We start from the raw sequence: 27,616 nt of genomic DNA, 5'->3' as shown, positions 1-27,616 counted from the left end.
TCATCTGCATGCTCGTCGTCCTCATCGGGGTCTCGACCTGACTCCAGTTCGTCGTCGTAACCGACTTCAGTGGGCAAATGCTCACTCAAGCACGTTGGAGAGGTGTTCTCTTCATGGATGAATCCCGGTTCACACTGTCCAGGACAGATGGCAGACAGCGTGTGTGGCGTCGTGTGGGTGAGCGGTTTTCTGATGTCAATGTTGTGGATCGAGAGGCCCATGGTGGCGGTGGGGTTATGGTATGGGCAGGCGTCTGTTATGGATGAAGAACAGGTGCATTTTATTGATGGCATTTTGAATGCACAGAGATACCGTGACGAGATCCTGAGGCCCATTGTTGTGCCATACATCCAAGAACATCACCTCATGTTGCAGCAGGATAATGCACGGCCCCATGTTGCAAGGATCTGTACACAATTCTTGGAAGCTGAAAATGTCCCAGTTCTTGCATGGCTGGCATACTCACCGGACATGTCACCCATTGAGCATGTTTGGGATGCTCTGGACCGGCATATACGACAGCGTGTACCAGTTCCTGCCAATATCCAGCAACTTTGCACAGCCATTGAAGAGGAGTAGACCAACATTCCACAGGCCACAATTGACAACCTGATCAACTCTATGCGAAGGAGATGTGTTGCACTGCATGAGGCAAATGGTGGTCACACCAGATACTGACTGGTATCCCCCCCAGTAAAACAAAACTGCACCTTTCAGAGTGGCCTTTTATTGTGGACAGTCTAAGGCACACCTGTGCACTAATCATGGTGTCTAATCAGCATCTTGATATGGCACACCTGTGAGGTGGGATGGATTATCTCAGCAAAGGAGAAGTGCTCACTATCACAGATTTAGACTGGTTTGTGAACAATATTTGAGGGAAATGGTGATATTGTGTATGTGGAAAAAGTTTTAGATCTTTGAGTTCATCTCATACAAAATGGGAGCAAAACCAAAAGTGTTGCGTTTATATTTTTGTTGAGTGTATTTGGTGCTCATGTTTTCATCATGCATCCCCATTCTCAAGGACCATGATGGAAAGAAGTGCTTGCACTTTATTGTGTTAATCCTTTTATTAACATGCTATTATATCTGTTTTATACAATACCATATAGTAATGAATTCAATCAAATCAACTGCAACTTAATTCTTTTGATCTTGAATACAGGATCAAAGCAAGTGAGTCAGACAAACAGCAGTGAAAACATAACTCCTGTCAAGGAATTTAGTTTCAAAGAGTGATTAAGATGAAATATCAGCAATCAGGGTCAAAATTAGTATCTATGACTTAATCCTAAGTCCTTTGGTGTTAGTTATGGGAACAAGGTCATGATAGTGATCAAAGATGAGTACATGATTTTATGTCTGTGCAGTTTTGCTCAGATCCACTTAATGATTCAAAACTGGAGGCCAAAAAAAAAGTAGTATTGGGGTTTTCCACAAGAGTGAACTAAGAATTGGACTTTGACCTAAAATGAAAGGGGATTCTGTGACCTTAGTGCACATATACACTCTCTGAGCGTTGGTACATCGCGTTTCACCTACACAAGTACAATCCTTACGCGTAGCCAAAGGTGAGCCTGGATGGGCCTGGGCCCGCCCACTTGTCAGCCAGGCCCGCCCCATCCAATGAGAAGGCTGAGTCGACACTCGACAGTCACCTGTCGTTGCCTCATTGTATTCCTATGATATGGTATTGCATTAGCACTGAGCGACAATTAATAAATTTGTCAAAAAAATCTGGTTCATCTTCTGTGATTTTTATTAATTCATTTTCAGAGTACAGTGGTCCCTCGCTATAACGCGGTTCACCTTTCGCGGCCTCGCAGTTTCGCGGATTTTTTTTAGTGCAATTTTTTTAACGGTGCATTGTGTTCTGCGTCCTTATCAGGTGGACCGGTCGCGGCACCGGTCGGCATCACCGCGATTGGTCTCGCTACCAACGATGCGCTTTCTGCAGGCTCAGTAAACACCGCAGCGGGCCAATCACACCGCCCTCCTGTCTGCTGTGCGGAATTGTGCCAAATCTGGCAACAGGTCCAGAGACTACACTCACTGTTTTGATCTGGATGTTGATCGCAGCCGCAGAGCTCCGTGGCCACCGAGAGAGGACTTGGATTCTTTGCGGGTCCCGCATCCGTACCTCGGGAGGCAGTGAGCGAAGGGAGAGCACGAGCATTGTGTTCTGTGTGTGTCTGTTTATGAGAGAAAAGTGAGAAAATGTTAATGCCTGTTTGAGAAAAGTGTATAAAGTGTGTAGTGAGGGGTTTTTACAGCCTTAAAACATCTATAATAATTGCAAAAAATAGCGCTGACTACTTTGCGGATTTTGTTTATTGCGGGTTATTTTTGAACGTAACTCCCGCGATAAACGAGGGAGCACATTTTTCCTCAAATAAATAGTCTTCTGCGGGCCCTCATCACAATGCCAATAACAACATGCACCGTCGAACGGCTGTTTTCTACTGTTAAATGGATAAAAACGTCCACCGGAACATCCATGTTGACTCACAGACTGAATCCACTCTCCCTTGAAAGAAAACTGACTGAATCGTTGGACTATGATGACGTGATAAGAGAGTTCAACAAAAAAAACCGTCGTCTCCTGCTGTAGCATTAAAAGGATTCATCAAATGTAAGTGTGAGACCATTAATTACTTTTTTCTTCTAAATAGTCCGAATTGTTAATATTATATTGCAACTGCCACGAATCATGTTGGTGTCCGTTCTGATGGTTTTTAATTTGGCCGCTGAGCCATGGTTTCCATTGTTTATCAATTTCATAATTTGGCCACCGAGCCAACCTGTTTTCATGTTGTGGATATATTTTGAGTTTTTATTTTAAAGGACTTTACATGACTAAGCATTGCGTTGCAGCTTGCATTGTCCGTCTGACACTTTGCGTCTGTGTAACTGTGCACACAGCATCTGTGCAGTTGGCTGAGATGTGTTCATCATTAAACTTGGAATTCACTTTTGAAACAATGCCTTATTTAAATACTTACTGACGTTTTGGGTTTAGGCCCAGCCAAGTAGGCTACCAGACTTGCGCTGAATGTGTGTGGTGCTGCACTGCAGCTTGCATTATCCATGAAGAGTACTTGTGTCTGACGTGTAGCGTCTGTATGCTCACTTTGTCAGTGCTGTAGGCTAAGTGATAACATTGCTTGTGATGTCCAAACAAGGCATACTTTTTCAAATGGTATATTATAATACCTACACCTTACCTACAACCCAAAGGTTAGGCCCGTCTGATTTTTTTTCTGGGCCCACCCATTTTATGATTTCTGCCTACGCCCCTGGTACAATCACTACCATTTCTTGGGCTTTATCTGGCCCTTGGACTGCCAGTTTGAGACCATTAGTCGGTGTTCTTTAGGAACATGTTAGGCCAGTACCTGCACTTAATCAGCCATTTCAAGGCTTTGTGGCTTATACACCTCGCAGCTGTGCACTTTTCTTCTTTGCTTTCCATGTGCAGCTCCCAAACGGGCTGCTGTCGCTTTAAGAAGCTCGATGCAGCAGACGCAGGCTCAGGCTCCTGTCCGGGACGCACGGCTGCAGGATGGACTCTCGTCAGCATCAGCAGCATCTTTTCTCCCTCCTGCCGACGGGGACTCGACCCTTTCAACCTGGAGGAGCTTCTCCACGATGCGCAACTTCCAGCGATGCTGCCGTAATGTGGTAAATCCAAATCCAAACCTGCTGTTTTAATCTGCGCACGCTGAGTTGTTCACACACGTAGAACTAAAGGATCAGCTGTTATATATTATATTAGTTTTAATTTAAAAAAAATGATGTTGTCTCAGCCTGCTGGATGTCCCGTTTAAAGACATCTTTAGATGATTATTTGTCTTTTTCTTTCCTGTGTTTGGCTGCTGTTGAGGACCCGAGTGACTGATTATCTAACAGGGTCGTTGTAGGAGACGATTGATAAAATGCTTCTTTGACACCATATTGTGCGTAATATCAAGGCTGTTACTTATCGGCTCTACATGCTGGAACCTTCTGACATCCGTGGAGCTGCTTTCGACACATTTCTTGCATCCACCTCCGCAGTAAACATTCGCACTTACGTAAGATGATTGCGTATTTCTCACCAATTACGCGCTTTGCCACTTGTTGCGCATCAGACAGAAGAGCTCTCACTCCGCCTGACTCACTGTCCTAGAATTTAAATATATAACATAAATCAGTGCAGCAGTTTAAGCACCAACTGTATGTGTAGGCAAAGCTGGTAGGGGAGGAAGGGGCCATTAGTCAAAGCTCTCATGTGAATTGCTTATTAAAAGTATTTTTAGCCCATGGGAGAGGCAGTGGGGGTGTACAAAATCGTCCTTGTTTCAACTGTATGCACACAAATCTTGGTTGGGAACAAGAAAATTCCTGTGATCAACATCCAGCTCATCAGTATGCACGTTTATATGACCTGATATTCAGGTTAGAAAAGGAGTAACCCAGGGGTCTTATTCGGGTTTTTGCGGGTGTTTACATGGCCGTGCACAACCGGGTTATTGCTAATATTCCTGTTATGAAAGGGTTATTGGCTGCATGTAAACGTAGTCAGTGAAGCTGTAGTAACATATTCAAAGCAACATTCCAGAGTAAACTCATTTCTAGGCCTTAAACTACAGACAAGTTGCTAAACAACTTGGTAAAAACCCTGCTGCCATTTCTCTTAAACATATCCCAGCCCGGCCTCACACTTTTTTTTTTCATGCTCCTGTCATGAAATGTCACATTTTTAGGACACACTTTTTATATTAGTCTATTACATAATCTAATCCTAACCATAACCCCACAGACACCCCACCACCACCACCATCACGTCACCCCACATTTCGTGATGCCATCACAAAAGTCTGGTGCATTTTGTGACGGTATTGCAAACTAATAGATTCATTAATTAATTAGATTAATTCACAAATCACAAACAGGCATTACATTGGGTTGACATATCCATGCCTGTCTGCACTGACATGTCATCTTGCAAGTGTCTTTCCACTCTTCATCTCCTATATCTCATATCTGTTTTAACTTCATCCTTACTAATCTGTCAAATACCTTGATTCACTCGCTACATCATTTAATCATCTCTCATTTTCTTCATTCATCAGCTCCTCAAAGTACTTTCTCCACCTTGTCAACATATTCTCACTTGTTAGCACTTTTTGTTTCATGTGTTTGGCCAATAATGAGTCATACAAACAAAACATGTATATATGACATAAAAAAAACCCAGGATAACACGTGAAATCAATAAGATGTTTATTTCCCACCCTTAAAACAAAATAATAATAAAATACACTTAATAAATACTAAAATAAAATATGTACAAAAGTCAGAAATCTAAAACATTTTCTGAATAACAGAATAAAATAACTAAACCAAAGTAAAATGAACTAATAGTACATAAAAGCATTTGATTCTTCTTGTATAAGTTTGTTAAAAAGGTGCTTCTTAGGACTAACTAGAGTGTTATAAGACCTAACAGCTAAGTTATTAAATTCTTTGACAGCTGTGTACACAAAAGTAGATTTACTAAATGCTTTGACATGAGGTATCTTGTGTTGATGGAGTGTAAATTTTGAACAAAGCTGAACCAATATGAAAAAAAAATGATGGAGCCATACCATGAAGAATTTTGAATACAAGGCTCAGCAAGGCCCAAGTATGTGACATGCGAGTGACTAGCAAGCATCTTCCTGTTGCACTGCACCTGTATGGAATTGTTTTTTCTGGTTTACTCTTTGATGCAGTGAATGTACGTGATGCCATCATGTGTATATACTGTTTTGCCCAAATGAAGGGACAATTTATTATCAGTCAGCCATTCCTGGATTCACTCTAACTCCCTTGATAATCTACACTGAATCACTGCCAGACTCCTATCAGCCACAATAAGGGCAGAGTCATCAGCATAGAGTAATAATTTACAGTTAACAGCTGAGGCTCCACAGTGCACACTGGCATATTTCCATGTGCATCTTTTATCAACCTAACCTGCAGCACACTCTTTCCAGTTTAGTCCCTCTGTCTGCCCCTTCTATAAAAGTCATTTTCTCCTTAGTGTTCAACTTTGTGTACAGCTCACATTTGTATGTTCCTAAACCTTCATCACATCTCTTTTTACCTTATGCCACATCTTTTTGTAGTCCTGTCTACTCTTTATCTCTCTGATAATCCCAATTCTTTTCCGTCAACCTCTTTGTCCTTGTAATTTTCCTCATTCCACCACTATGTTTGTTTGTTGTCTTTCCTCTGTCCAGGTCTCTCCCCGCTTCCGCACTAGTTACCAAGTTGTCCAGCATCTCTGCACCATCACCTACTGTCTATTTTTATTTGCTCCCCAAATTTCACACATTTATCCTACTTCCTCTTCCACAGTCTTATTTTTAATTCAGCTTTCACTTTCTTTCTTCTTCTCATCTATAAAGCTGTCCTACAAACCACTAGCCAGTGCTAATTATACTCTCCTCTGCATGCACCTACTAGTCTCCAGTCACTTTGAAGTTGCTTCTCCTGCATAGCCTGTTGCCCACCTGTGGGCACCTGCCTCCATTCATATAAGTCACCCTGTGCTCCTCCTCATTGTTAAACATATTCACCCCAGCAACTTCCATTCTTTTTACAACATCCACGATCATCTATCTTTACACATTCCTCTCCTTGGCACTGTATCTACTCTACTCATTACTTTCTCGTCAGCTCTGTTCCCTTCACCATCTCCAGTCAGCACTCTTTCTTCCTTGGGTAGACTCTCCATCACCTTATCTACAGTAACTCACTCCAGAAATCTCTTTTTCCTCCATCCAGCTCACACTCTGCTTGTGGGACATATGCACTGATGATATTCCTCATCATGCTTTCAATTTCCAGCTTCACAGTTATCACCCTGAGACACTCTTCATATATCTGATTTTCTTCCAGGATTGCCCTGAAACCATTTGTCTTCCCATCCACACCGTGGTGGAACAGTTTTAACTCACTTCCAATAGTTCTGGCCATACTCCCCTTCCTCTTGTCTTGTATGCCCACCTTTCTCCTCGCCATCACATCAGTCACCTCTCTCCCTTTAACAGTCATAGCAGTAATGATTCACTTACACACTGTGGACACGGCTTCTTCCTCTTCTTCTTCTCCTTCACCCAACACTAACATAGTTTTTGCCCAGTACCCGGCTGCCAGTAGTGTAGGTGATGCTCATTGGAACAATCTGGTGCAGAATTCCAGTTTTTGATCTGCATATTTGGGACAGGTTTCATGCTGGATGCCCTGATTGACACAACCTTGCTCTTTTCTCCAGGTGTACATATATATACAGTTTGCGGGTGTGCTGCCTAATTAAAGACAGCACAAAACATTGTGAGTATTCACTCAGTAATAAAAAGTGTGTATAACCTGAATAAATAGGAGCAAATTTTCTCGTAAATTTTAGACATATTGTTTTTAATAAATATTAGACATTATGCTTTATTTTTGTTCAGTACTATAGCTCTTGGGGGTAAGACTGATCGTAGTTCTTATTTATGTAGGGATTGGTCACTATTTTTGGCCATCCTGTACCCTATACCATGTACCGAATGTCAGATGTTGGTACTATATTGCAACATCACTTATTATTTTGAAGATAAATGATGTTGATGTGTGGCACTGGCTCTACAGACTGGAAGTCCCTGACTGTGAACTCACTACGTCCTCTTTGTGTCAGCAGAGAAAGAATGCTTTGTTGGCAGACTGACTCATCAGGTTTAGATTATTTTTAGGTTTACCATCACTGACTTCCATTGAAAAGAACATCATGACTACTGTATGTCAGGCTGGAATAAAAAGGAGTTTCTTTGGTACTTTTTCCATTTGGGTGCATGTCATAATTAATTTTACTTAAGAGATTAGCCGCGGATTAATTTTGCATAATTGTTGTAAAATGACTTCTTAAAGTGTGTTCACTGATGTTGTTGCAGTTCAGCTGTAAAGGATCCTAGCATCTGTCGCTAAAGTACGGCCTGGAAAGGTGTGAGGTCTCTGGCACATCAATGTCTCTCACTCCGAGTCGGAAGCCCTCTTCAAGTCAGCGCAGGTATTGCTTGACTGCTTTCATGTGTGAACTACGTAGTCTCCTTTAAGTTAAGCCCCAAAACAAATACCAGTCCTTAGTCCACCATGATGCAGTACCCTATTAGAACATGCATTTTTCTCCACCAGATTTCCACCACTTAACTGGATCTGGACCAAAGTACCCATATGATTTGACAATCAGGGACCCTGAACACTCACCTGAAATGAAGTGATTCCTGAACTTTGATGTATAGTAGTGTTCAGAATAATAGTAGTGCTATGTGACTAAAAAGATTAATCCAGGTTTGAGTATATTTCTTTTTGTTACATGGGAAACAAGGTACCAGTAGATTCAGTAGATTCTCACAAATCCAACAAGACCAAGCATTCATGATATGCACACTCTTAAGCTAATGAAATTGGGCTATTAGTAAAAAAAAAAAGTAGAAAAGGGGATGTTCACAATAATAGTAGTGTGGCATTCAGTCAGTGAGTTCATCAATTTTGTGGAACAAACAGGTGTGAATCAGGTGTCCCCTATTTAAGGATGAAGCCAGCACCTGTTGAACATGCTTTTCTCTGTGAAAGCCTGAGGAAAATGGGAGGGTCAAGACATTGTTCAGAAGAACAGCGTAGTTTGATTAAAAAGTTAATTGGAGAGGGGGAAATGTGTACACAGGTGCAAAAATTATAGGCTGTTCATCTACAATGATCTCCAATGCTTTAAAGTGGACCAAAAAAACCAGAGACGCGTGGAAGAAAACAGAAAACAACCATCAAAATGGATAGAAGAATAACCAGAATGGCAAAGGCTCACCCATTGATCAGCTCCAGGATGATCAAAGACAGTCTGGAGTTACCTGTAAGTGCTGTGACAGTTAGAAGACGCCTGTGTGAAGCTAATTTATTTGCAAGAATCCCCCGCAAAGTCCCTCTGTTAAATAAAAGACGTGCAGAAGAGGTTACAATTTGCCAAAGAACACATCAACTGGCCTAAAGAGAAATGGAGGAATATTTTGTGGACTGATGAGAGTAAAATTGTTCTTTTTGGGTCCAAGGGCTACAGACAGTTTGTGAGACGACCCCCAAACTCTGAATTCAAGCCACAGTTCACAGTGAAGACAGTGAACCATGGTGGTGCAAGCATCATGATATGGGCATGTTTCTCCTACTATGCTGTTGGCCCTATATATCGCATACCAGGTATCATGGATCAGTTTGGATATGTCAAAATACTTGAAGAGGTCATGTTGCCTTATGCTGAAGAGGACATGCCCTTGAAATGGGTGTTTCAACAAGACAATGACCCCAAGCACACTAGTAAATGAGCAAAATCTTGATTCCAAACCAACAAAATTAATGCCTTGCAGATGTGAAGAAATCATGAAAAACTGTGGTTAGACAACTAAATACTAGTTTAGTGATTCACAGGATTGCTAAAAAAAGCAGTTTGAACATAATAGCTTTGAGTTTGTAGCGTCAACAGCAGATGCTACTATTATTGTGAACACCCCCTTTTCTACTTTTTTTTTACTAATAGAGTGTGCATATCATGAATGCTTGGTCTTGTTGGATTTGTGAAAATCTACTGAATTTACTGGTACCTTGTTTCCCATGTAACAATAAGAAATATACTCAAAACCTGGATTAATCTTTTTAGTCACATAGCACTACTATTATTCTGAACACTACTGTAGATAACAGACTGCTTAACCCGATACTGAATTTTTTTAATCCTGATCACCAAGATTTGATCATGATTAAAGAAGCTTGATCCTGATTACTCATGTTTGAACTTGGTCTTCGATCGCAAAACAGGTAGTTATTGCTGAACTGCGATCAAAATCACAGCCATTTGATCCTGATTGTTGACGCTTGAGCCTGAGTACTTATCTTTGATCCTTACCTTTCTTCTGTATCGTTTAAATTACATTCTGATTGCTTGATCATAGATGTTTGAATGTGACCCCTAATCTTTGATCCAGATTTTTTTTATCTTTATCGCTGACCTTTTGGGCCTAATAACCAAACTTTGATGCAGATTGCTGAAGTTTGATTTCTATTTCCTCATCTGTGATTCTGATTCCTGACTGTTTTAATCTTGAAATCATGACCTAAGGACTTGAGACCACAGATCAGTGATTGGGATCAAAGTTCAAACATCAAAGGCCAGATCTGCTCCTTGATCTGAATTGAGCATCAAAATTTAATGAGTTCTGCAATGAACCGGAGGCTACCTCTACACCAAATTTGAAATATTTTTAGTTCCTTTTTGATGACCTGCTGCTGACAATCACACAGACTGTCAGTGAGAACATAAACTCCTTAACGGGGGTAATGCTGCTAAGCATCAAATATCAGAGGTGGGACAAAGTCACCAGCAAGTCACAAGTCTCAAGTCAAGTCTCACGTCATAATGATCACCAATTGTTTGCAAGCTCACTTGAAACTTAGGACTTGAGAATGACTTGACAGTGACCTTGTCCCACCTCTGTCAAATATACAGTATGTGGAGTAACGTGAGCTCTCTTCAGGCGTTCAGTGGGCACTGGTGGTGGGAGTGGGCGATATTCCCAGAGTGAAACCTCGAGTACCAACACCTATCCTGGTCGAATTCGGGCAGCAGAGGGCCACCCCACAGTTCGCACATATCCCACTACGCCAAGGTAAGGGCCAGTAATAACAATATTTAGAGGAGGTACCCAACTGTTATTACATGTACAGCTTTTCCTGGTGGGTTTTCATGTTCTCCAGGCCCAGGTCTTTGTCAGTGTCCTTTTACACAGCACAGACTACAACTTGTGTTTTATTACTACGCTGATCCAAAGACTACTGCTAGATGCTGCTCATGTGTTTGCACCACAGACTGGTGGGCAGACACGCCTTTATCCTAATGGAATGTTATCTACTTCACGCCATACCAAATCATGTCAGGAATTATGGGTGGAGGGTGGGTGGTCCTCTTTGGAAATTTTGATTAATCCTGACATCAAGACAACAGACATGATCAAAAACTTAAATACAACTAACAGATAGTTATCACATTTACCAACAATATGATTGAAAGATAACTGAACCTGCACAACTTAAGACAGGGACGGCTTGGAGGAACATTCAAAGGCCACCAACTAGGTCGGGTTTACACCCAAGAACTTGATGCAAGTCCACATTGCTAAACTCTATTCTTGTTTGCTTCGTTGCACTGGTTCCCGTTTCTTTCTTTCTACCTGTGCATTGATTTAGGCGTCAGGTGAAGCAGACAGCCTGCAGTGATAACCATGGAATCAAGCCCCCAACCCCAGAGCAGTATCTCACTCCCCTGCAACAAAAGGAGGTGTGCATACGTCATCTACGAGCTCGGCTGAGGGACAACGTTGAAAGATTACAACACAGGTAACTCTTAGGTGGTGGTAAATCTAGTGGCGGGTTAGTGCCCTGAGAATGTTGCTACATCACATTATTATGTACCTGTGATTTCAATACTGCTGGACCTATATGATATTAAAAGTTTAACATTTAAAAGCATACCTTTGATAAAATACTTAGTTTATGTCGGTAAAGGAGGAACAGTTTTGAGAAGTATGTATAATAAATCTATGATCCTTTGTTCTTTATCAGGGATTTTGAGATAGAAGAGTTGAGGACTCAGCTGTTTAGGATGCAGGAAGACTGGATAGAAGAGGAATGCCACCGTGTAGAAGCCCAGTTAGCCCTTAAAGAGGCCCGCAGGGAGATCCAGCACCTCCAAGGGGTGGTAGAGTCAGTGAGAGCCAACCTGGGAGTCCCTGAACAAGGCCCCCATGAGCACAAGCCATACTCAGGACTGTGGGGTCCTCGGCCAGTAGGGAAATCTCAGTCATGTGGCTGTTCCCCAGCCAACACTCTGAGCCGAAGCACCACTCGCAACCGCTTGAGCAGCGAGGCACTGCAACTGGAGCATAGCGTGCACGCTGCTGAGCCAAGTAGAGGATCTTGCATATCAGGGCAAACCCACCTTCTGGAGGCAGCGGTGCCATCAGAACAGTTACCATCACAAGGCCTCAGTGGAGGTCCTTCAGCTGTGCTGAGCTCTTCTAATTTTGAAAGGTTGTACAGCAGGGGTGCCGTGCTACCAATGTCACACTCCTGCCATACACTCAGCAGCAGCTACAAGTGTGATGGACCAACCTACCTCCCCCATCACCACTTGTTCCTGCACTTACCTCAGGAAGAAGTCCCAGTACCAACATCATCCGCTGCTACCACCAGTACCCCTATCCCAACTCCTGCAGCAGAAAAGAAGCCAGAGGTCCGTTCCCAGGCCTGCAGCCCAACAATGACCTGGCTATGTGAGGATAGTGCTGGTGAAGAGCTGAGCATCATTTCATTAGCAACAGTGGACATCATCACCCCCTCAATAAAACGCCAGTTTCCAACATCTTTACCTCCCTCCTCCCATTCTGAGATTCCAGAAGAACTCCACACCAAGCAACCCCACCCTGTAATGCAACCTCCAGTCAGCCTGGAGGTGACAGCGCTGGAGACTGAGGAGAACACTAAGGAGGAATCCCAAAGCATGAATGAAGATGGTTATTCCTCTCAGCTGGGTCACTGGAGCAGTTCCTTCCTTGTCGATCTGTTGGCTCTGGCAATGCCAGTGGTCCCAACCATGGCGTGGCTGTGTCGAGGAGGGACGCGGGACGTCATGCCAGTCTATCAAATTGGGTCACTGTTAAGAGGTTGTTGTGCCGTGGCCCTCCATTCACTTCGGCGCCAGAATACAGCCAGACCTACCAGCATGAATGGAACACCACCAATATGACCATTTGTTCTTCCTCTTGTCTTCAACAGTTACATTTCACAAAGTACAAATGAAGCTCTCAACATCTTCAGCATTGCTGATTTTTTTTTTTTCCAGATTTGTTTTTATTACTGTCATATATTAGACCCTCCCTTTGTTCTATTTGGATTTAGAGAACAAATGATTAGTTTTTCCCAATAGATGCTTATTCAAATATTCTTACTGCGACTGCCTGCAGTGCATGTAACTTGTAGTTGGATTATGTTACTCAAATCAAAAGCCCCCTCAGTGAATTTACCCTATGTGACCTGTTGTCTTGACAAAGATTGTCTACAGAGTAATAAAAGTACAAAATAGTCATCACCTGTCGTTTATTCTCTTGACTGGTGTGCTCCCCTCAAAGTCATTTAAAACCTTTGTGATTAATACTATTTTACAAGTCAAAGCTGCTGTCTTAAAAAATAATGTAGGTTTGTATGTTGTAAAATAGTAACATACATAAATGAGAATATTTAATGAAAAGACAAAATTGTTAAAATTACTGGTTTTAATGTGTACAGAGTAAGGAACAGATCTTTAACAACTTCCACAGCTTGTTACACACTCCTTGAAATAATCACAAACTTCTTGATGTGCTCAAAAATTGGTGAGGAGAACATGGCATGCAGATTTAAAAAGGTTTTCCCAGAGATCAACTATGTTTTCTCACAAGACCACATTTTGGCAAACAAGTCCTCAAATACTGTTACAAGCAAACATTTTAAAGGTATGGGGTAATAAACATGGTTACTCTCATACATAATGCATTTATACTGCTGTATAAATACAAAAGCAAATTCCTACATTTGCACAAAGCTTGTATTTATGGCAAAAGTGTGCTTGATCATGAAATCGCCCTGGTTACATGGTATTCCATATTATTTTTCAAATTTAGCCCCATAAGTATCACAAAAGCAAAAACCTAGAAAAAAAATTCAATACCTGCAATCATTGTAGTGCAAAGGCCACAGAACCACATGAATGACATGGATCTAACACCAATTTATAAATGGGTCCTAATGGCAAGACAAAAGTTATGCAAAAAAAAAAAACAGCAGAATGATAAAACATGGGTCAGTCTGTCTTATTATTGTATGGAATCTAAGGTATAGAAGAATCAGGTTTCAATCAAGTGATACTTAGTATACATTTAAATGAAAGGAAAGTGGATGACTGAAGCTATAATACATAAGTCCTATGCAGGAATCGTCTGTTATCATTTTCCTCCATGTTCCCGAGATAGGAGTCAACCTGAAATGAGAGGAAAGGATTTATACACTGTGATAAGAGGGATGTGAAAAAGGGGATTATGCACTACAGACACTAAAGCCTTCTATAAACACTTATTCCCTAAGCTCTTAATGTCACGAAGTACCGCAAATACCTCAGGATGAATATGCATACTTGGTGAGCACATGTCAATGCTGTGCTACCTACATGTACATTTCAACTTTTGGCTTTATGGTTTTGGGGATAAATCACAAACAGTTACAGTGATCAGTAGATTCTGAGTTACATCATAACACCCGATATAGTCTCAGAGCAGGGACGTCACTGGGAAATTCTACACTGAATGAACCCTTAGACGTGATGGAAAAAAGCAACTGAGGCAACGCACCCCTCCCAATAAGAGTATTTTGAAAATCTGTAACTTGGAACATTTGATGTGCTTTCATATACAAAATTCATTGTACGTAAACTTGGAATATGGTCAGTTTTCACTGTAAATAAATGAAACCCAACATAAAGAAACTTTACAATAAAGACAGCCTTTGACTACATACAAAATTCAGCAGTAACTGTACCTTGTCCTTTCTTTTCCAACATTGTTACATGTACAAGAGTCAACAGTATTCTCACTTTCCATCAAGACGAGGGCTGGGTACCTTTCACATTTGGACTAATACTAGTAGTACCTTGAATTGTTTCCAAAAGTACTTTAGTTGCTCCAAAATATGAAATTCAAAATTTTGTCGTAATCAACTGAAGAAATGTTTTTGAAAACTGTTTTCTCAAAGCATCTTAATTGCAATCAAGCTGTTAGTGTGCTTGTTTCTAGGTCAGACAGTTCCCAGGTCAAGACCACCCCTGCGCATTCTCCATGTAATGTAGCATTACATCAGGAATAGGGTTGGGTATCGAGAACCAGTTCTTTTCAGGTATCGTTAAGAAATGATTCGATCCACTGATATCAATAGCCTTTTTGCTTAACGATTCCCTTATCAGTCCTTCAGAGCAGCCATTGTTTTTGAGAATGTTTGTCAGGAAAATGATCATTCCTCTACACTGATTACAGACCCTGCAGCGGCTCTGTAATCAACCGTTTCTGCAGTGTGACTCCACTTTGAAGCGAGAACCAATGAAGCAGTGCTTTCATCCGTTGGCTCATTGGTTCTTTGATTTGCTGCTCTTCAGAAGCGGCAAGTCCACTTCTTAACCCCTCTCAAAGCCATTAAAATATGTCAGTCATGAGTCACTTTTGCGTGATTTAAAGTCACTAACTGGGACTCTTGTATTGTTGCAGTCAAGAAACGAGAATCATCCTCCATTACACTGGCACAGCTCCAAACGTTGCGCCACTCTCTGCCGACAGAGTCTGGTCGGAATTAATAACTTCAAAATGAATTGCTGCTTTAAGTAAAATGACACCTCTTTCCAAGCGCTGTAATACAGACAATAAACTGACATAGAAAACCTGTAAAGCCTACTTTTAGTACACAGAAAATTCACAAGAGGTATCAATAAGGGAATCGATATGGAATTGGATTGATAAATAAAATCTTATCAATATCCATTCCTAATCAGGAAGGGCAGCTGGCCTAAATGTTGTGCCAAATCAACATTCAGATGCCAACCCAGAGTGAAAAATGAGAGAAGCTGAATGAAGTTAATTGAATGCATCACAAACGTCCAATAAAGAACCTTTAGTAAAACGATTGACTGATGGCTTCAAGACCAACGGATACTTAAACAAAACAATGCAACGTGGTTAGCTATCCTCACCTCCATTGTATATGCTAGCGATGTGGTATGAAGAACTGGCTCATGACACAGCTGGACAAGTGACCACGCTTCAAACATGTTACAGATGTTAGGCTACAAGATTTGTTCAAGTTGAGCTACAAATGCAGAGTGGATATATTTATTGAAAGTGCAAACATTAGAGCCCGACCTATATATCAGCCGGCCGATATTATCGGCCGATATAAGCCCTTTTCAAAGTACTCACTATCAGCCGAAATTTTGCCGATAATTTCTCACAAACAGAACAGTTACTGAAATAATGTTTGTGTGTGCAATGTAAAATGTCCTTGCACTGTTTGTCCAGTAGCTGGAGCTCTGACTCCATTCAACCGACAGCTGCTTACACCCCTGCTTAAGTGTGTTCATCACCGGCCTCCGTAGTTCGCCGTCACACTGCACTGATCAGCTGACAAAAGCATACAAGTACGTTTATAAGGATCTATATCCTTATTCTGAACCTATATCCAAGTTGCAGCAACAAGAGGTACAAGACCAGATGTATTTCACAACTCTTTTTAAGGATATGTATTTGCTAATTTCACAAAGGTTTGATTCTTCATTGCATTTTTTGAACTTGAAAATTCTTCTCTGTTATAAAGTTAATAAATATGAGGACAAAGCTTCAGCTTTTAGCTCATACCTTTTTGTTAAGTGTCCAAAAAAGAACATTTTATTCATTAAAAAAAATAATATCGGCTGATTTATCGGCAAATCAGCCGATTTATCGATTATTAGCATTTTTTTTCCATCCAAATATTGTTATCGGCATCGATCTAAAAAAAAAACCATATCGGTCGGGCTCTAGCAAACAGTTTGATTACAGGCCATAGAACAGTCAGGACGGTACGACAAGCTATGGTTACATTACCTTAGCCTACGTGCTAACAGAAAAACACAAACATGAACAGAAAGTCACTTATCTTCAAGCAGATCTGAATCATGGCATTAAGATGAGGTTTCCTTTGGTGTGAAAAGCACAATGGCACATTTGCAAATCAATTATTACTCCTCATCCACTTGGCTGTTTGTTTTTTAACCTCATTTTCATCGAGGTCATTTAACCTCAAAGCGTTCCAAAGTTTATTTTCCACATTTGATTGGCCATCAATAACTGCGTGATGCCGACATGCACCTTTTCTGTGGGAACTAACGTTTGAACCTTAAGCCCCTGTCACACTGGTGTATTCACAGAGCTGCTCATTGCAGCGTTGTGTTTCATTTAAATACGTCCGAAATACGCGCGTACTCAGCCTTTTTCAGTGTTCATTCATACTTGCAGCTGCGTGTTCGCATTTTAATGTGTGCACAGTCGCGTGTGCCATGCCGCTATTAAACCAGTTCAGTGCTATTTTCTGCCTCTGTGAAAGTGCGCTCTGTTCTCTACTGCATGGTGTGGTACGACTCAAAAACAGTCATTTAACTTTATTTTATTTTTTTTTTATTTTTTTTGGAGGATCACTTTCTTTGTGTCCAGATGCTGCTGTGTCTGGCTGTGGTAAAGGCTGCCCTGAACGAAACGCTGTGACTTCTTAAACTTTTAAACCTCCGGTTGCTCCGATCAGGTCCACTGATTTGATCAGACCTGATTGATCTGGTCGTCTGATGATCGCACCGACATGCAGCGAGTGCACGTTTATTTTAAAGAGTCACAGCTCTGATTAGACCCACAGAGACAGAGAGCGTGCGCGAAAGAGAGTGCTTTTATTTTAAGGAGTCTGATAGTGCGCGCGCGCGCGAGAGAGAGAGAGAGAGAGAGAGAGAGAGCTTTTATGAAACGACAACAGTCAGCTTTGCGACACAGTGAACAGTCCTCATGAGTCCAGTATGATAAAGTGAAGCGACGATCTTGCAGTATTTATAGCTCCAGAAGAACAATGGAGCCCGGCAGGAGGTGTGAAATGGCGTACAGTACCGTGTTGCAGCGCGGGTGGGCTCACAACAGCAGGCAGTAGCACGGCGCTGCGTGTACTCATGTGAAGGCTCCATGCTGTGCTGTATGCTGAAGAAAATTAAACATGTTTAATTTCTTCCGTCCTACGCGCGTAGCCCTCAACATACTGCTGCGTATTGAGAAAAAACTCCACGTGAAGTGGGCGGAGAGCTGCTCATTACAGCGTAGACGATACGCTGTAATGAGCAGCTCTACGAATACGCCAATGTGACAGGGGCTTTACCTTCACCAACTATGTGGATTCTGGAACATACCATTCATGTGGGGTGTGAAAACTGTTTAAACACGCAAAATTTCGCATATCAGTGACCCAATGACACGCCTGTCTTTGTTAAGCCCCTTTCACATTGGCATATTTGTAGAGCTGCTTATTGTGGTGTTGTGTTTCATGTAAATACGCCCGAAATGCGCGTGTACTCAGCCGTTTTCCGTGTTCGTAGATCTTCTTGCAGCTGCGTGTGTTCGCTTTTTAATGTGTGTACACAGTCACGTATAGCTCTTGCCGCTATTTAAAACCAGTTCACTCCTGCCGGCTGTGCAAAACACATCACTGCACTTGGAAAACAGTGGACTGCGTCGTGAGGGTTTTACAGTTATGTAGCCAAAGCTGCTATTTTCTGCCTCTGTGGAAGTGCGCTCTGTTCTCTACTGCATAGTGTGGTGCAGCTCAGAAACAGAGTCATTTAACATTATTATTTTTTGTTTTGGTGGATCATTTTCATTGTGTACAGATGTTGAGTCTGGCTGTGGTAAAGGCTGCCGTGAATGAACCGCTGTGACTCCTTAAACTTTTAAACCTCCGGTTGCTCCGATCAGGTCTGCTGATTTGATCAGACCTGATAATCACACCAACATGCAGTGAGTGCACTTTTATTTTAAAGTCACAGAGAGAGAGAGAGACCTGCTGTTTCTGTTGTGTTTGTGGATTTCTTAGTTGAGGTTCGATTCCCTGTTCTGAGCACACACGTCCATCAGTTACATCAGCTGTCAGCACACACAGGTGCTGTGGGCTGTGTGATCATGTTCTCATGTTCTCCAGCTGAATCACTCTGGATACAGGCACTCAGTTCTTGGATGTGTACAGGAGCACCATGTTGCACAGACTTGCATAGAGTAACGCTGTGCTGCGCAGACCTGCTTAAAACTGTCGAGCACTCTACGCCAAAGAAAATTAAACATGTTTAATTTCTTCCGTCCTATGTGCATAGCCCTTAGCATACTGTGTAGGGTGAAAAAACTCAGAGTACAGCTGCTAAAAGTGGCCGGAGCAGCTCTACGAATACATCGGTGTGAAAGGGGCTTTACACTCTCACACAACATAAAGCAGACGCATGCATATTTGTGGTGAATGTTTGACAAATGCTCATCTTACCCTGAAAATCTGAGTGGAATTCAAGTGAGTGCACAACTTTCAGGCTTCCAGGCCGATCAGCTCCACGTCGAAGATGAGCGTGGCATTTGGTGGGATGACGCCTGGGTGCCCTTTACTGCCATAGGCAAAGTCTGGAGAGCAAATCAGCTTTGCCCGCTGACCTACACTCATCTTTGGGAGTGGTGACATTCTATTAGTTCTATTTGCTGCAATTTCATTAAACTGCTAATTATGTGCACACTACTTTAACAACGTAACTCATTCATTACTTCTATTTAAAGCATTAAATATTTTCTTTTTTTTTTTTAAGAAATAAATAATCCTTACCTGGGCTATTCCCTCTTCCCATCCACGAATAACTTCATTATATCCAATTTTGAATTTGAATGGCTTTCCATGTTTCCTGGAAGAGTCAAACTGCTTTCCATTCGTCAGCGTGCCTGATGAAAGCCAAGACAAGCTCATAAATGACTGACCGTAACTCAGCATAGACTCTACATCAGGCCTACAACTCATCATTAATTTCTGTCAACTTTTTAAAAATCTAGTCAATCAAAATGTGAACAGCAGCTATGAAAATTTCCACCCAAAAAAATCCTAGCAGACAAATTACACAAAAATTTCATGTTTTTTTTTTTTTTTTTAAACACACCAAATATCTTAAAACTATTTAATCTACAGTGATACTAAAAGACAAACAGGAAATCCTCATATGAGCAAGAGAACCAAGGGAACTGAACAGAAGTGTAATGTGTTCACTTGAGAAAATTAATTACCTTATTTTTTCTGAATGAAGGTATTATCTCATTAGTTCAGTTTTCTAGATTTATGAATTTACAAGACAACTCAAAAATCCTGCAACAACCTGTCATTTAGGTACTTGAGCCCCCAATTTCTCAGAAACAAACCAGACCTGTTTAATCCCATTTCATTTTAGGTTGTGTTTCAGACATTGTGAGATACTCACATTTAGTAATATAGAGTGAATCATTATTAGTGTGTGTAATTTGGATGGGCACCTCAGGACTGCTGTTCAGACAACAACAACAACAAAAAGGCAGTGGCTATTCGAACTTAGCAATATTCACATAGTGAAATTCAATTAGTATGTCTTGTCTCTCTCTCTCATTGGTCAATATAGGTCACATGATCAAAAGGCTACATACTTGGACATTATTTGCTATTGATAAAGATTCTTAAAAACTCAGCCACATGGGGTGTGCAGCCAGTACATTCTGAGTGCCGGTCCCAAGCCCGGATAAATGAGGAGGGTTGCGTCAGGAAGGGCATCCAGCGTAAAACAAGCCAACCCAACTATGCAGACTCAGAATCGAATTCCCATACCAGATCGGTCGCGGCCCGGGTTAACAACGTCCGCCACCGGTGCTATTGCCCAACAGGGTGCCGGTGGAAATTGGGCTACTGCTGGGCGAAGACGATGAAGAAGAGGAGGAAAACGTTGCCACGAACAGCGGGAGAAGAAGAAAACTAGAAGGATGGAAATGAGAGTGGGGACTTTGAATGTTGGTAGTATGACTGGTAAAGGGAGAGAGCTGGCTGATATGATGGAGAGGAGAAAGGTAGACATATTGTGTGTGCAAGAGACCAAGTGGAAGGGAAGTAAGAGCAGGAGCATCGGCGGTGGGTACAAGTTGTTGTACCATGGTGAGGACAGGAAGAGAAATGGTGTTGGGGTCATTTTAAAGGAAGAGTATGTTAAAAGTGTGTTGGAGGTTAAGCGAGTGTCTGACAGGGTGATGAGTGTGAAGTTGGAAATTGAAGGGGTGATGATGAATATCAGTGCATATGCCCCAAGGTAGGTTGTGAGATGAAGGAGAAAGAAGATTTCTGGAGTGTGTTAGATGAGGTGGTGGAGAGTGTGCCCAAGCATGAAAGAGTGGTGATAGGAGCGGACTTCAATGGGCATGTTGGTGAAGGGAACAGAGGTGATGAAGAAGTATCTAGCGTGAAGGGGAAAGTTTACAAAACAGTAGTGAGACCAGCTATGTTGTCTGGTTTAGAGACAGTGGCACTAACAAAAAGACAGGAGGCAGAGCTGGAGGTGGCAGAGCTGAAGATGTTGAGATTCTCTTTGGGAGTGACAAGAATGGACAAGATTAGGAATGAACATATCAGAGGGACAGCTCAGGTGGGACGGTTTGGAGACAAAGTCAGAGAGGCGAGATTGAGATGGTTTGGACATGTGCAGAGGAGGGACCCAGGGTATATAGGGAGAAGGATGCTGAGGATGGAGCCACCAGGCAGGAGGAGAAGAGGGAGACCAAAGAGGAGGTTCATGGATGTGCTGAGAGAGGACATGCAGGTGGTTGGTGTGACAGAGGAAGATAGAAACGATTGATCTGCTGTGGCGACCCCTAACGGGAACAGCCGAAAGACAAAGAAGAAGAAGAAGATAAAGATTCTTAAACAATGTTAATCACAACCACTAATCCTAATAAGACTGCACTACATATGAAAATAATTTGATATTGTTAATATGGCTACATACAACTAGCCACATCCCAAAGAAAAAAATATATTCTCCTATGCTGAAAATTGTGGCGTTTCTCCAGGAGCTGTTGAATTGATCTATACTTCATATAGATCCAGAAAATCATCAGTTTTCTGAATTAATGAAATAAGTGTCATTAAATCAGAAATAGCCGTGACGTTTAAAGAGGATACATTCGCCCTACTGACGTATCCCATAATCCCTTGTGCGCCAGAGAGTCGCCGCAGTCAAACAGAGAATCCTCATGACGACAATTGTAAATTAATTATACTACAAAAATGTAATTTTTTTATGCTTTTCATCACTTTAATAAGAGACTGCATGCATGATACCCTGAAAACTTGCTAAAACAATTATAACAAATAATCCATGTCTGCTATGTTTAATCTGCGTGGAATTTAATAAACGGAAACCGAATTTCAGACATATTATATATATTAGTCTGGAACAAAGAGGACAAACAGTGTTGTAAAGAATAATATCAAGACGTTAAAGAGCAAACTTCTCTTTCCCCCAGAACGACATGAACAGGAAGCGAGCGGAGCTCACAGCGTGATCAGAGCGTCTTAATGCAGTTCTCAATGTTACTGAGATCTCACAGAGCGGCGACCTCTCCCAAGGTTTTGCGGGATTTGAAACGTCAATAGGGCGAATGTCTGTCTGTGGCAAGAGCATCAAAATGCAAAGAGTAAGTTCAATTCACCTTGGGTGGTCCATCATCTCACCATGCAGGCCATGTCAGGGTCAAGCATCTGAGGTCAAGATCAAATCAGGGAGCCTCATTTAAAATACACTAATTACCACATCTCAGGAAGTAGATGAGATACTGAAACTTGGTTTTCTGCACAGACATCTGCTTTCTTGGGGCTAAAAAATGATGAAGAAACGCTGAAAGATTAGCTGGTGAGCAACTGTAACCATCTGGACTCCTCTACTGGATGTGTTGCTTCCAAACATCTGCTAACGATCCTTTAGCATGCACAAGAAGTGCACCATAAAAACATATTTTCATGAGGAATAAATAACAGTTTTTACACCTCATAAGGTAATTTTATTTCTGCTCTACTAAAAAACAATATTTTTAATCGCTCCCTTTGTCAAGTTATGTGCCACTTCGCTCATTTCAACACCCACATTATAATTTGTCAGTGAGTGATTTTAATCCTCCGAAGCCTCCCACGGAGAAAGCTAACGGGATTAGCACAGTGGGCTAGCGACTCGCCGAGCAAATACCGTTAGATTAACACCACAGCGGCACTCACCGTCACCGTAAAGGTCTAAAATGACACCAACACTATCGCCATATAAATATAAGACAGTGAGATGTAAACGAGCGAATCGCTGGCACCAATATTATATTAACGTTATATAACGCGACAAGACGCTAATTGTAGCTGCTATGCTAACGTTAGCTCATGGAAACCTGAGGACCGCGCGAGGAAAAAAAAAAGACACTTACGCATATCTTATCACACCAAGTTTGGTCAATGTGAGTAACAACAACAAAAAAAAAAAAGCTCACCGACATAGTGAACAACGACCTGCTGCCCCTTCTTCGGAAATGTCTGTCCTAAAAAAAAAAAAAAAGTAATAATAAAAATACAACCGCTTTAAATAATCCTGAAAATAATGATTATAAAAAAAAAACACTTTATCCTCACCATCACCCGGACTTATGGTTTCAATTTCGACTCCCATTTTCTTGATTCTTGTTCTTTCTGTCGCCCACCGACAACCGGAGCGGGAAGAGGAGGAGCTGTGGGGGCTTCACGACAAAAACCAGAGCCCACTCTCACGATTTACTGCTGATTTAATAACAATAAACGCCAACAACTCAGGCTGTGTGATGGAAAATATTCCAGAAATGTTTGCAGCAGTGGCCAAAGGGGCACTCAGAGAGCAGATTCTTTCCACTGGAGGTGGGTGGATCGATCCTAATATCGATACCAACGCTGATATTGATATTGAACGATCCTCGTGTAAGAAGATCGATCAGCTTTTTTTCTCTCCTGCATGCAGTGACTGCTGCGCACGCAGATTCATCACAGTCTACTCTCTGTCTGTAAGAGCAGCGCTGCGCTGTGTCACATCGCGGAGCAGCGCACCCTTGTATTGTGGTTTGCCAGCCCTCTACCTCAGGATATTTTGTTTTAAGTTGTGTTGAGTGATTTTTTTTTTAATGTTGATTGCGATAATGTACGAGGTCTATTAGAAAAGAAACCGACCGTTTTATTTTTTTTTAAAAACTATATGGATTTGATTCATATGTTTTTACATCGGCCAAGCTTGACCCTTCGTGCGCATGCGTGAGTTTTTCCACGCCTGTCGGTGACGTCATTCGCCTGTGAGCACGCCTTGTGGGAGGAGTGGTCCAGCCCCCTCGTCGGAATTCCTTTGTCTGAGAAGTTGCTGAGAGACTGGCGCTGTGCTTCATCAAAATTTTTTCCAAAACTGTGAGGCACATCCGAGTGGACACCATTCGACAAATTAAGCTGGTTTTCGGTGAAAATTTGAACTGCTGATGAGAGATTTTGGTTTGTTTCTATCGCTGTAAGGACTTCCCACGGAGCGGGACATCGCGCAGCGCTCTGAGGCGCCGTTGTCATCCTGTTTCAAGCTGAAAACCTCCAAATTTAAGCCTGTGTTTCCCAGGACATCGTGAGAGAACAGAGAACTTTCAGAAGAGGTCAAAATCAGCAGTTTATCCGGACATTCCACTGTTAAAGGAGATTTTTTTAATGAAAGACGTGCGGACGGATTGGCGCGTCGGCTTGCAGCCGGCGCGGTGCACCCACCACAGGAAAAACACCTCCGTGTTGATAACCATTTGTAAAATCCAGGTGGCTTTTGGTGGCTTTCAGTTGAGTGAGTATCTGAGAAATGGTTTAACAGCAGGGCATGTTCCAACTTGTCCTTAAGGCTTCCAACGGAGGTGTTTTTCCTGTGGCGGGCGCACCGCGCCGGCTGCGAGCCGACGCGCCAATCCGTCCGCACGTCTTTCATTAAAAAAATCTCCTTTAACAGTGGAATGTCCGAATAAACTGCTGATTCCGACCTCTTCTGAAAGTTCTCTGTTCTCTCACGACGTCCTGGGTCAACAGAGGCTTAAATTTGGAGGTTTTCAGCTTGAAACAGGAGGACGACGTCGCCTCTGAGTGCTGCGCGACGTCCCGCTCCGTGGGAAGTCCTTACAGCGATAGAAACAATCCAAAATCTCTCATCAGCCGTTAAAATTTTCACCGAAAACCAGCTTAATTTGTAGAATGGTGTCCACTCGGATGTGCCTCACAGTTTTGGAAAAAATTTTGATGAAGCACAGCGCCAGTCTCTCAGCAACTTCTCAGACAAAGGAATTCCGACGAGGGGGCTGGACCACTCCTTCCACAAGGCGTGCTCACAGGCGAATGACGTCACCGACAGGCGTGAAAAAACTCTTGCATGCCCACGAGGGTTCAAGCTTGGCTGATGTAATCACACGTGATTCAAATCCATATGTTTTTTTAAAAAAATAATAAGGTCGGATACTTTTCTAATAGACCTCATATTTTGTTGTCACGTACAATGTTTGGAAAAATTCTATCCTTGGTCTTTTGGATCTATGAAGATTAAATATGAAAACTATCGGTATCGATATCGGCGATACCGGGCCTGTATTTACTTGGTATCAGATCAATACCAAAATTCCCGGTATCGCCCACCTCTACTTTCAACAATGCGCAGCAGTACTCTGTTCATCCATGTGAGGGCGCTTTTTGCCAAAGCAAAATAGCATGAATATCAGCGTCAGACTTTTTTTTATTGTAATGATTGTGAATTTGTCTCAACATCAGATCAGCTGTTCCTTAATTGAAGGTCTTTTTGACTAACAGAACAGAAATTATGACAGTTGTAGTTATAGTTTCTAAAGGACTCATATCACTATATAAGACACTCACACATTACATAGCTGGTTTGCTGGATTATAGTTTGTATGTGCATCGGCATATATTTAATAATTTTGAATCTTTATTATCATGTTTTTCATTATATTCTAAGTTGCCCCATGAATTAGTGTCCGGGGCACAGTGAATCAAAAATTTTAAAATCGATTTTAAACACAGCCTTATAAACAATAACTTGCTGGGTTAAATCCACAATAGAATGTCCTAAACCTATGCATGACAGGGCTGGATCCAGAGTGAAAATCTGACAGATGCATTTTTGCCCAATGATAAAATAAAAATCGTACGCGTCTTGTTATTCATTAATCTTCATTCTTTTATTTGTGTGCAACATACAATGTCACACTTCTTTTAATATGTTTATTATACTTCATGGACCATAGTGAACACTTATTTGTATAAATATGATGTCCTAAAAAAACCACTATAACAAAAATTGACTAAACAGGATCAAATTTATTGCCAAAATCTTTCAATTATACCTGAATCTATATATGATTTTTTTTTTCAGTTGATAAAAATCAATAAAAATATGACTGCATATATTGTTAATAATAATATATTGAGATACAGACAGTTCACAGAAGACATTTTCCATTGATACCAATCAAAATTAGAAACAGTCCAGCAGGTAACAATATTCATCATGTCCATGACTAAATATACTAAAACAAATACATCACAGTTGTACACATATCACAGTTGTGATACAATAACAAGTACAATAACTTCAAAATGAATTGCCGCTTTAAATAAAATGACACCACTTTCCAAACGTAATACAGACAAGAAACTACAATCGACTAAAATGTTTTCTGCTCCCAAAATGAAATGTGCTGTATTTCTTTACAAATTCCTGAAGTGAAGCACAGCAGCTGCAAGAGTTCAGCTCAGATATATGGAAAGACATTCATGCCAATAATGTCTGAAAGGAAATGCTTTTGACAAAAACTACAGATTTTGCACTGCAGAAACGGTTGATTACAGACCCGCTACAGACCAAACCCTGAATATCAGACTTTATTTGTACGTCCGTATGACTCTGAAACTCGGAAAAATCCGTATAATTTACGGACTATAGGTTGACATGAAAACCAAAGCTGAAAACCGATGAATGATGTGTAAAAAAAAATTGGATCCGGGCCTGCATAATGTGTTTACCCTGCCACAAACAACATTTCTGATCCACTGTGCCCCGGTTTCCCCTGTACAAGTATTTTGACAGTGGCACAGGTTGTTTTTTGTTTGTTTTTAACTCTGTACATCATTACGTTGGAGTTAAAATGAAGCAGTCAAAATGTGCTTGTAGTGGATTCTTTAATTCAAGTCATTTAAAAAAAAAAAATCATTATCCATTTAGGAAGTACAGCCATTTATATGAGGTCTATTAGAAAAGTATCCGACTTTATTTTTTTTTAAAAAACCATATGGATTTGAATCACGTGTGATTGCGTCAGACAAGCTTGAACCCTCATGCGCATGCGTGAGTTTTTTCATGCCTATCGGTTGCGTCATTCGCCTGTGAGCAGGCTTTGAGTGAGGTGTGGTCCACCCCTCTCGTCTATTTTTTATTGCGAATAAATGTCTGAACGATTTGGAGCTTTGCTGCATCAAATTTTTTCCAGAAACTGTGAGAGACTTCCAGGAGGACACCGTTCGAAAAATTAATATGGCTTTCAGGGCCGATTTTATGGGGATTAAACAGATTACGGAGTGTTACTGCCGCTTTAAGGACGGCCCACAACTCCTGAGAGCGCGGCGCGCTCCCAGCCCCCATCGACAGGCTGACACCCCGCTGGAACAACCAGATCATTTCCAATGTGAAGGCTTTGTTGATCCGGGACCTGGGATCCGGAAAAAGAAGCGGAGGGACGCGCCACGGAGCCGTTCATTACACAGCACAAAACCACCTCCGTGTTGGTCTCACGGGACGGCTTTC

At 41.6% G+C, this 27,616-nt stretch overlaps 2 protein-coding genes across 2 annotated transcripts; one reads left to right on the top strand and one right to left on the bottom strand.

The window, feature by feature from the left end:
- Window positions 1–3,492: 3,492 nt before the first annotated feature.
- LOC117512782 (syntaphilin) lies at window positions 3,493–13,198 on the top strand. The gene is made up of 6 exons (XM_034172997.1): window positions 3,493–3,684; window positions 7,965–8,080; window positions 10,593–10,724; window positions 11,302–11,451; window positions 11,677–12,877; window positions 12,956–13,198. Exons 2-5 carry the CDS (start codon window positions 8,037–8,039, stop codon window positions 12,857–12,859), a joined length of 1,509 nt encoding a protein of 502 aa, XP_034028888.1. The 5' UTR covers window positions 3,493–3,684; window positions 7,965–8,036; the 3' UTR covers window positions 12,860–12,877; window positions 12,956–13,198.
- Window positions 13,199–13,370: 172 nt separating this feature from the next.
- Window positions 13,371–23,657, bottom strand: LOC117512784 (peptidyl-prolyl cis-trans isomerase FKBP1A-like). Its single transcript, XM_034172998.1, has 5 exons — window positions 23,398–23,657; window positions 23,259–23,306; window positions 19,552–19,664; window positions 19,225–19,395; window positions 13,371–14,128 (listed from the first exon to the last, which is right to left on the bottom strand). Exons 1-4 carry the CDS (start codon window positions 23,432–23,434, stop codon window positions 19,264–19,266), a joined length of 330 nt encoding a protein of 109 aa, XP_034028889.1. The 5' UTR covers window positions 23,435–23,657; the 3' UTR covers window positions 13,371–14,128; window positions 19,225–19,263.
- Between the last annotated feature and the right edge of the window lie 3,959 nt (window positions 23,658–27,616).

This window comes from Thalassophryne amazonica, chromosome 6 (assembly GCF_902500255.1).
Source record: "Thalassophryne amazonica chromosome 6, fThaAma1.1, whole genome shotgun sequence".
Taxonomy (NCBI): Eukaryota; Metazoa; Chordata; class Actinopteri; order Batrachoidiformes; family Batrachoididae; genus Thalassophryne; species Thalassophryne amazonica.
This window is presented reverse-complemented; position numbering and strand designations above follow the sequence as displayed.

Bases quoted from the DNA above. Each gene is read 5' to 3' on its own strand.
- LOC117512782 (XM_034172997.1), top strand. From the start codon at position 8,037: ATGTCTCTCACTCCGAGTCGGAAGCCCTCTTCAAGTCAGCGCAG. The intron at 10,725-11,301 runs GTAAGGGCCAGT...GCATTGATTTAG, and splicing joins ACATATCCCACTACGCCAAG to GCGTCAGGTGAAGCAGACAG. The intron at 11,452-11,676 runs GTAACTCTTAGG...GTTCTTTATCAG, and splicing joins GTTGAAAGATTACAACACAG to GGATTTTGAGATAGAAGAGT.
- LOC117512784 (XM_034172998.1), bottom strand. From the start codon at position 23,434: ATGGGAGTCGAAATTGAAACCATAAGTCCGGGTGATG. The intron at 23,307-23,397 runs GTGAGGATAAAG...TTTTTTTTTTAG, and splicing joins AACCATAAGTCCGGGTGATG to GACAGACATTTCCGAAGAAG. The intron at 19,665-23,258 runs GTGAGCTTTTTT...GGCTTTCATCAG, and splicing joins GGTCGTTGTTCACTATGTCG to GCACGCTGACGAATGGAAAG.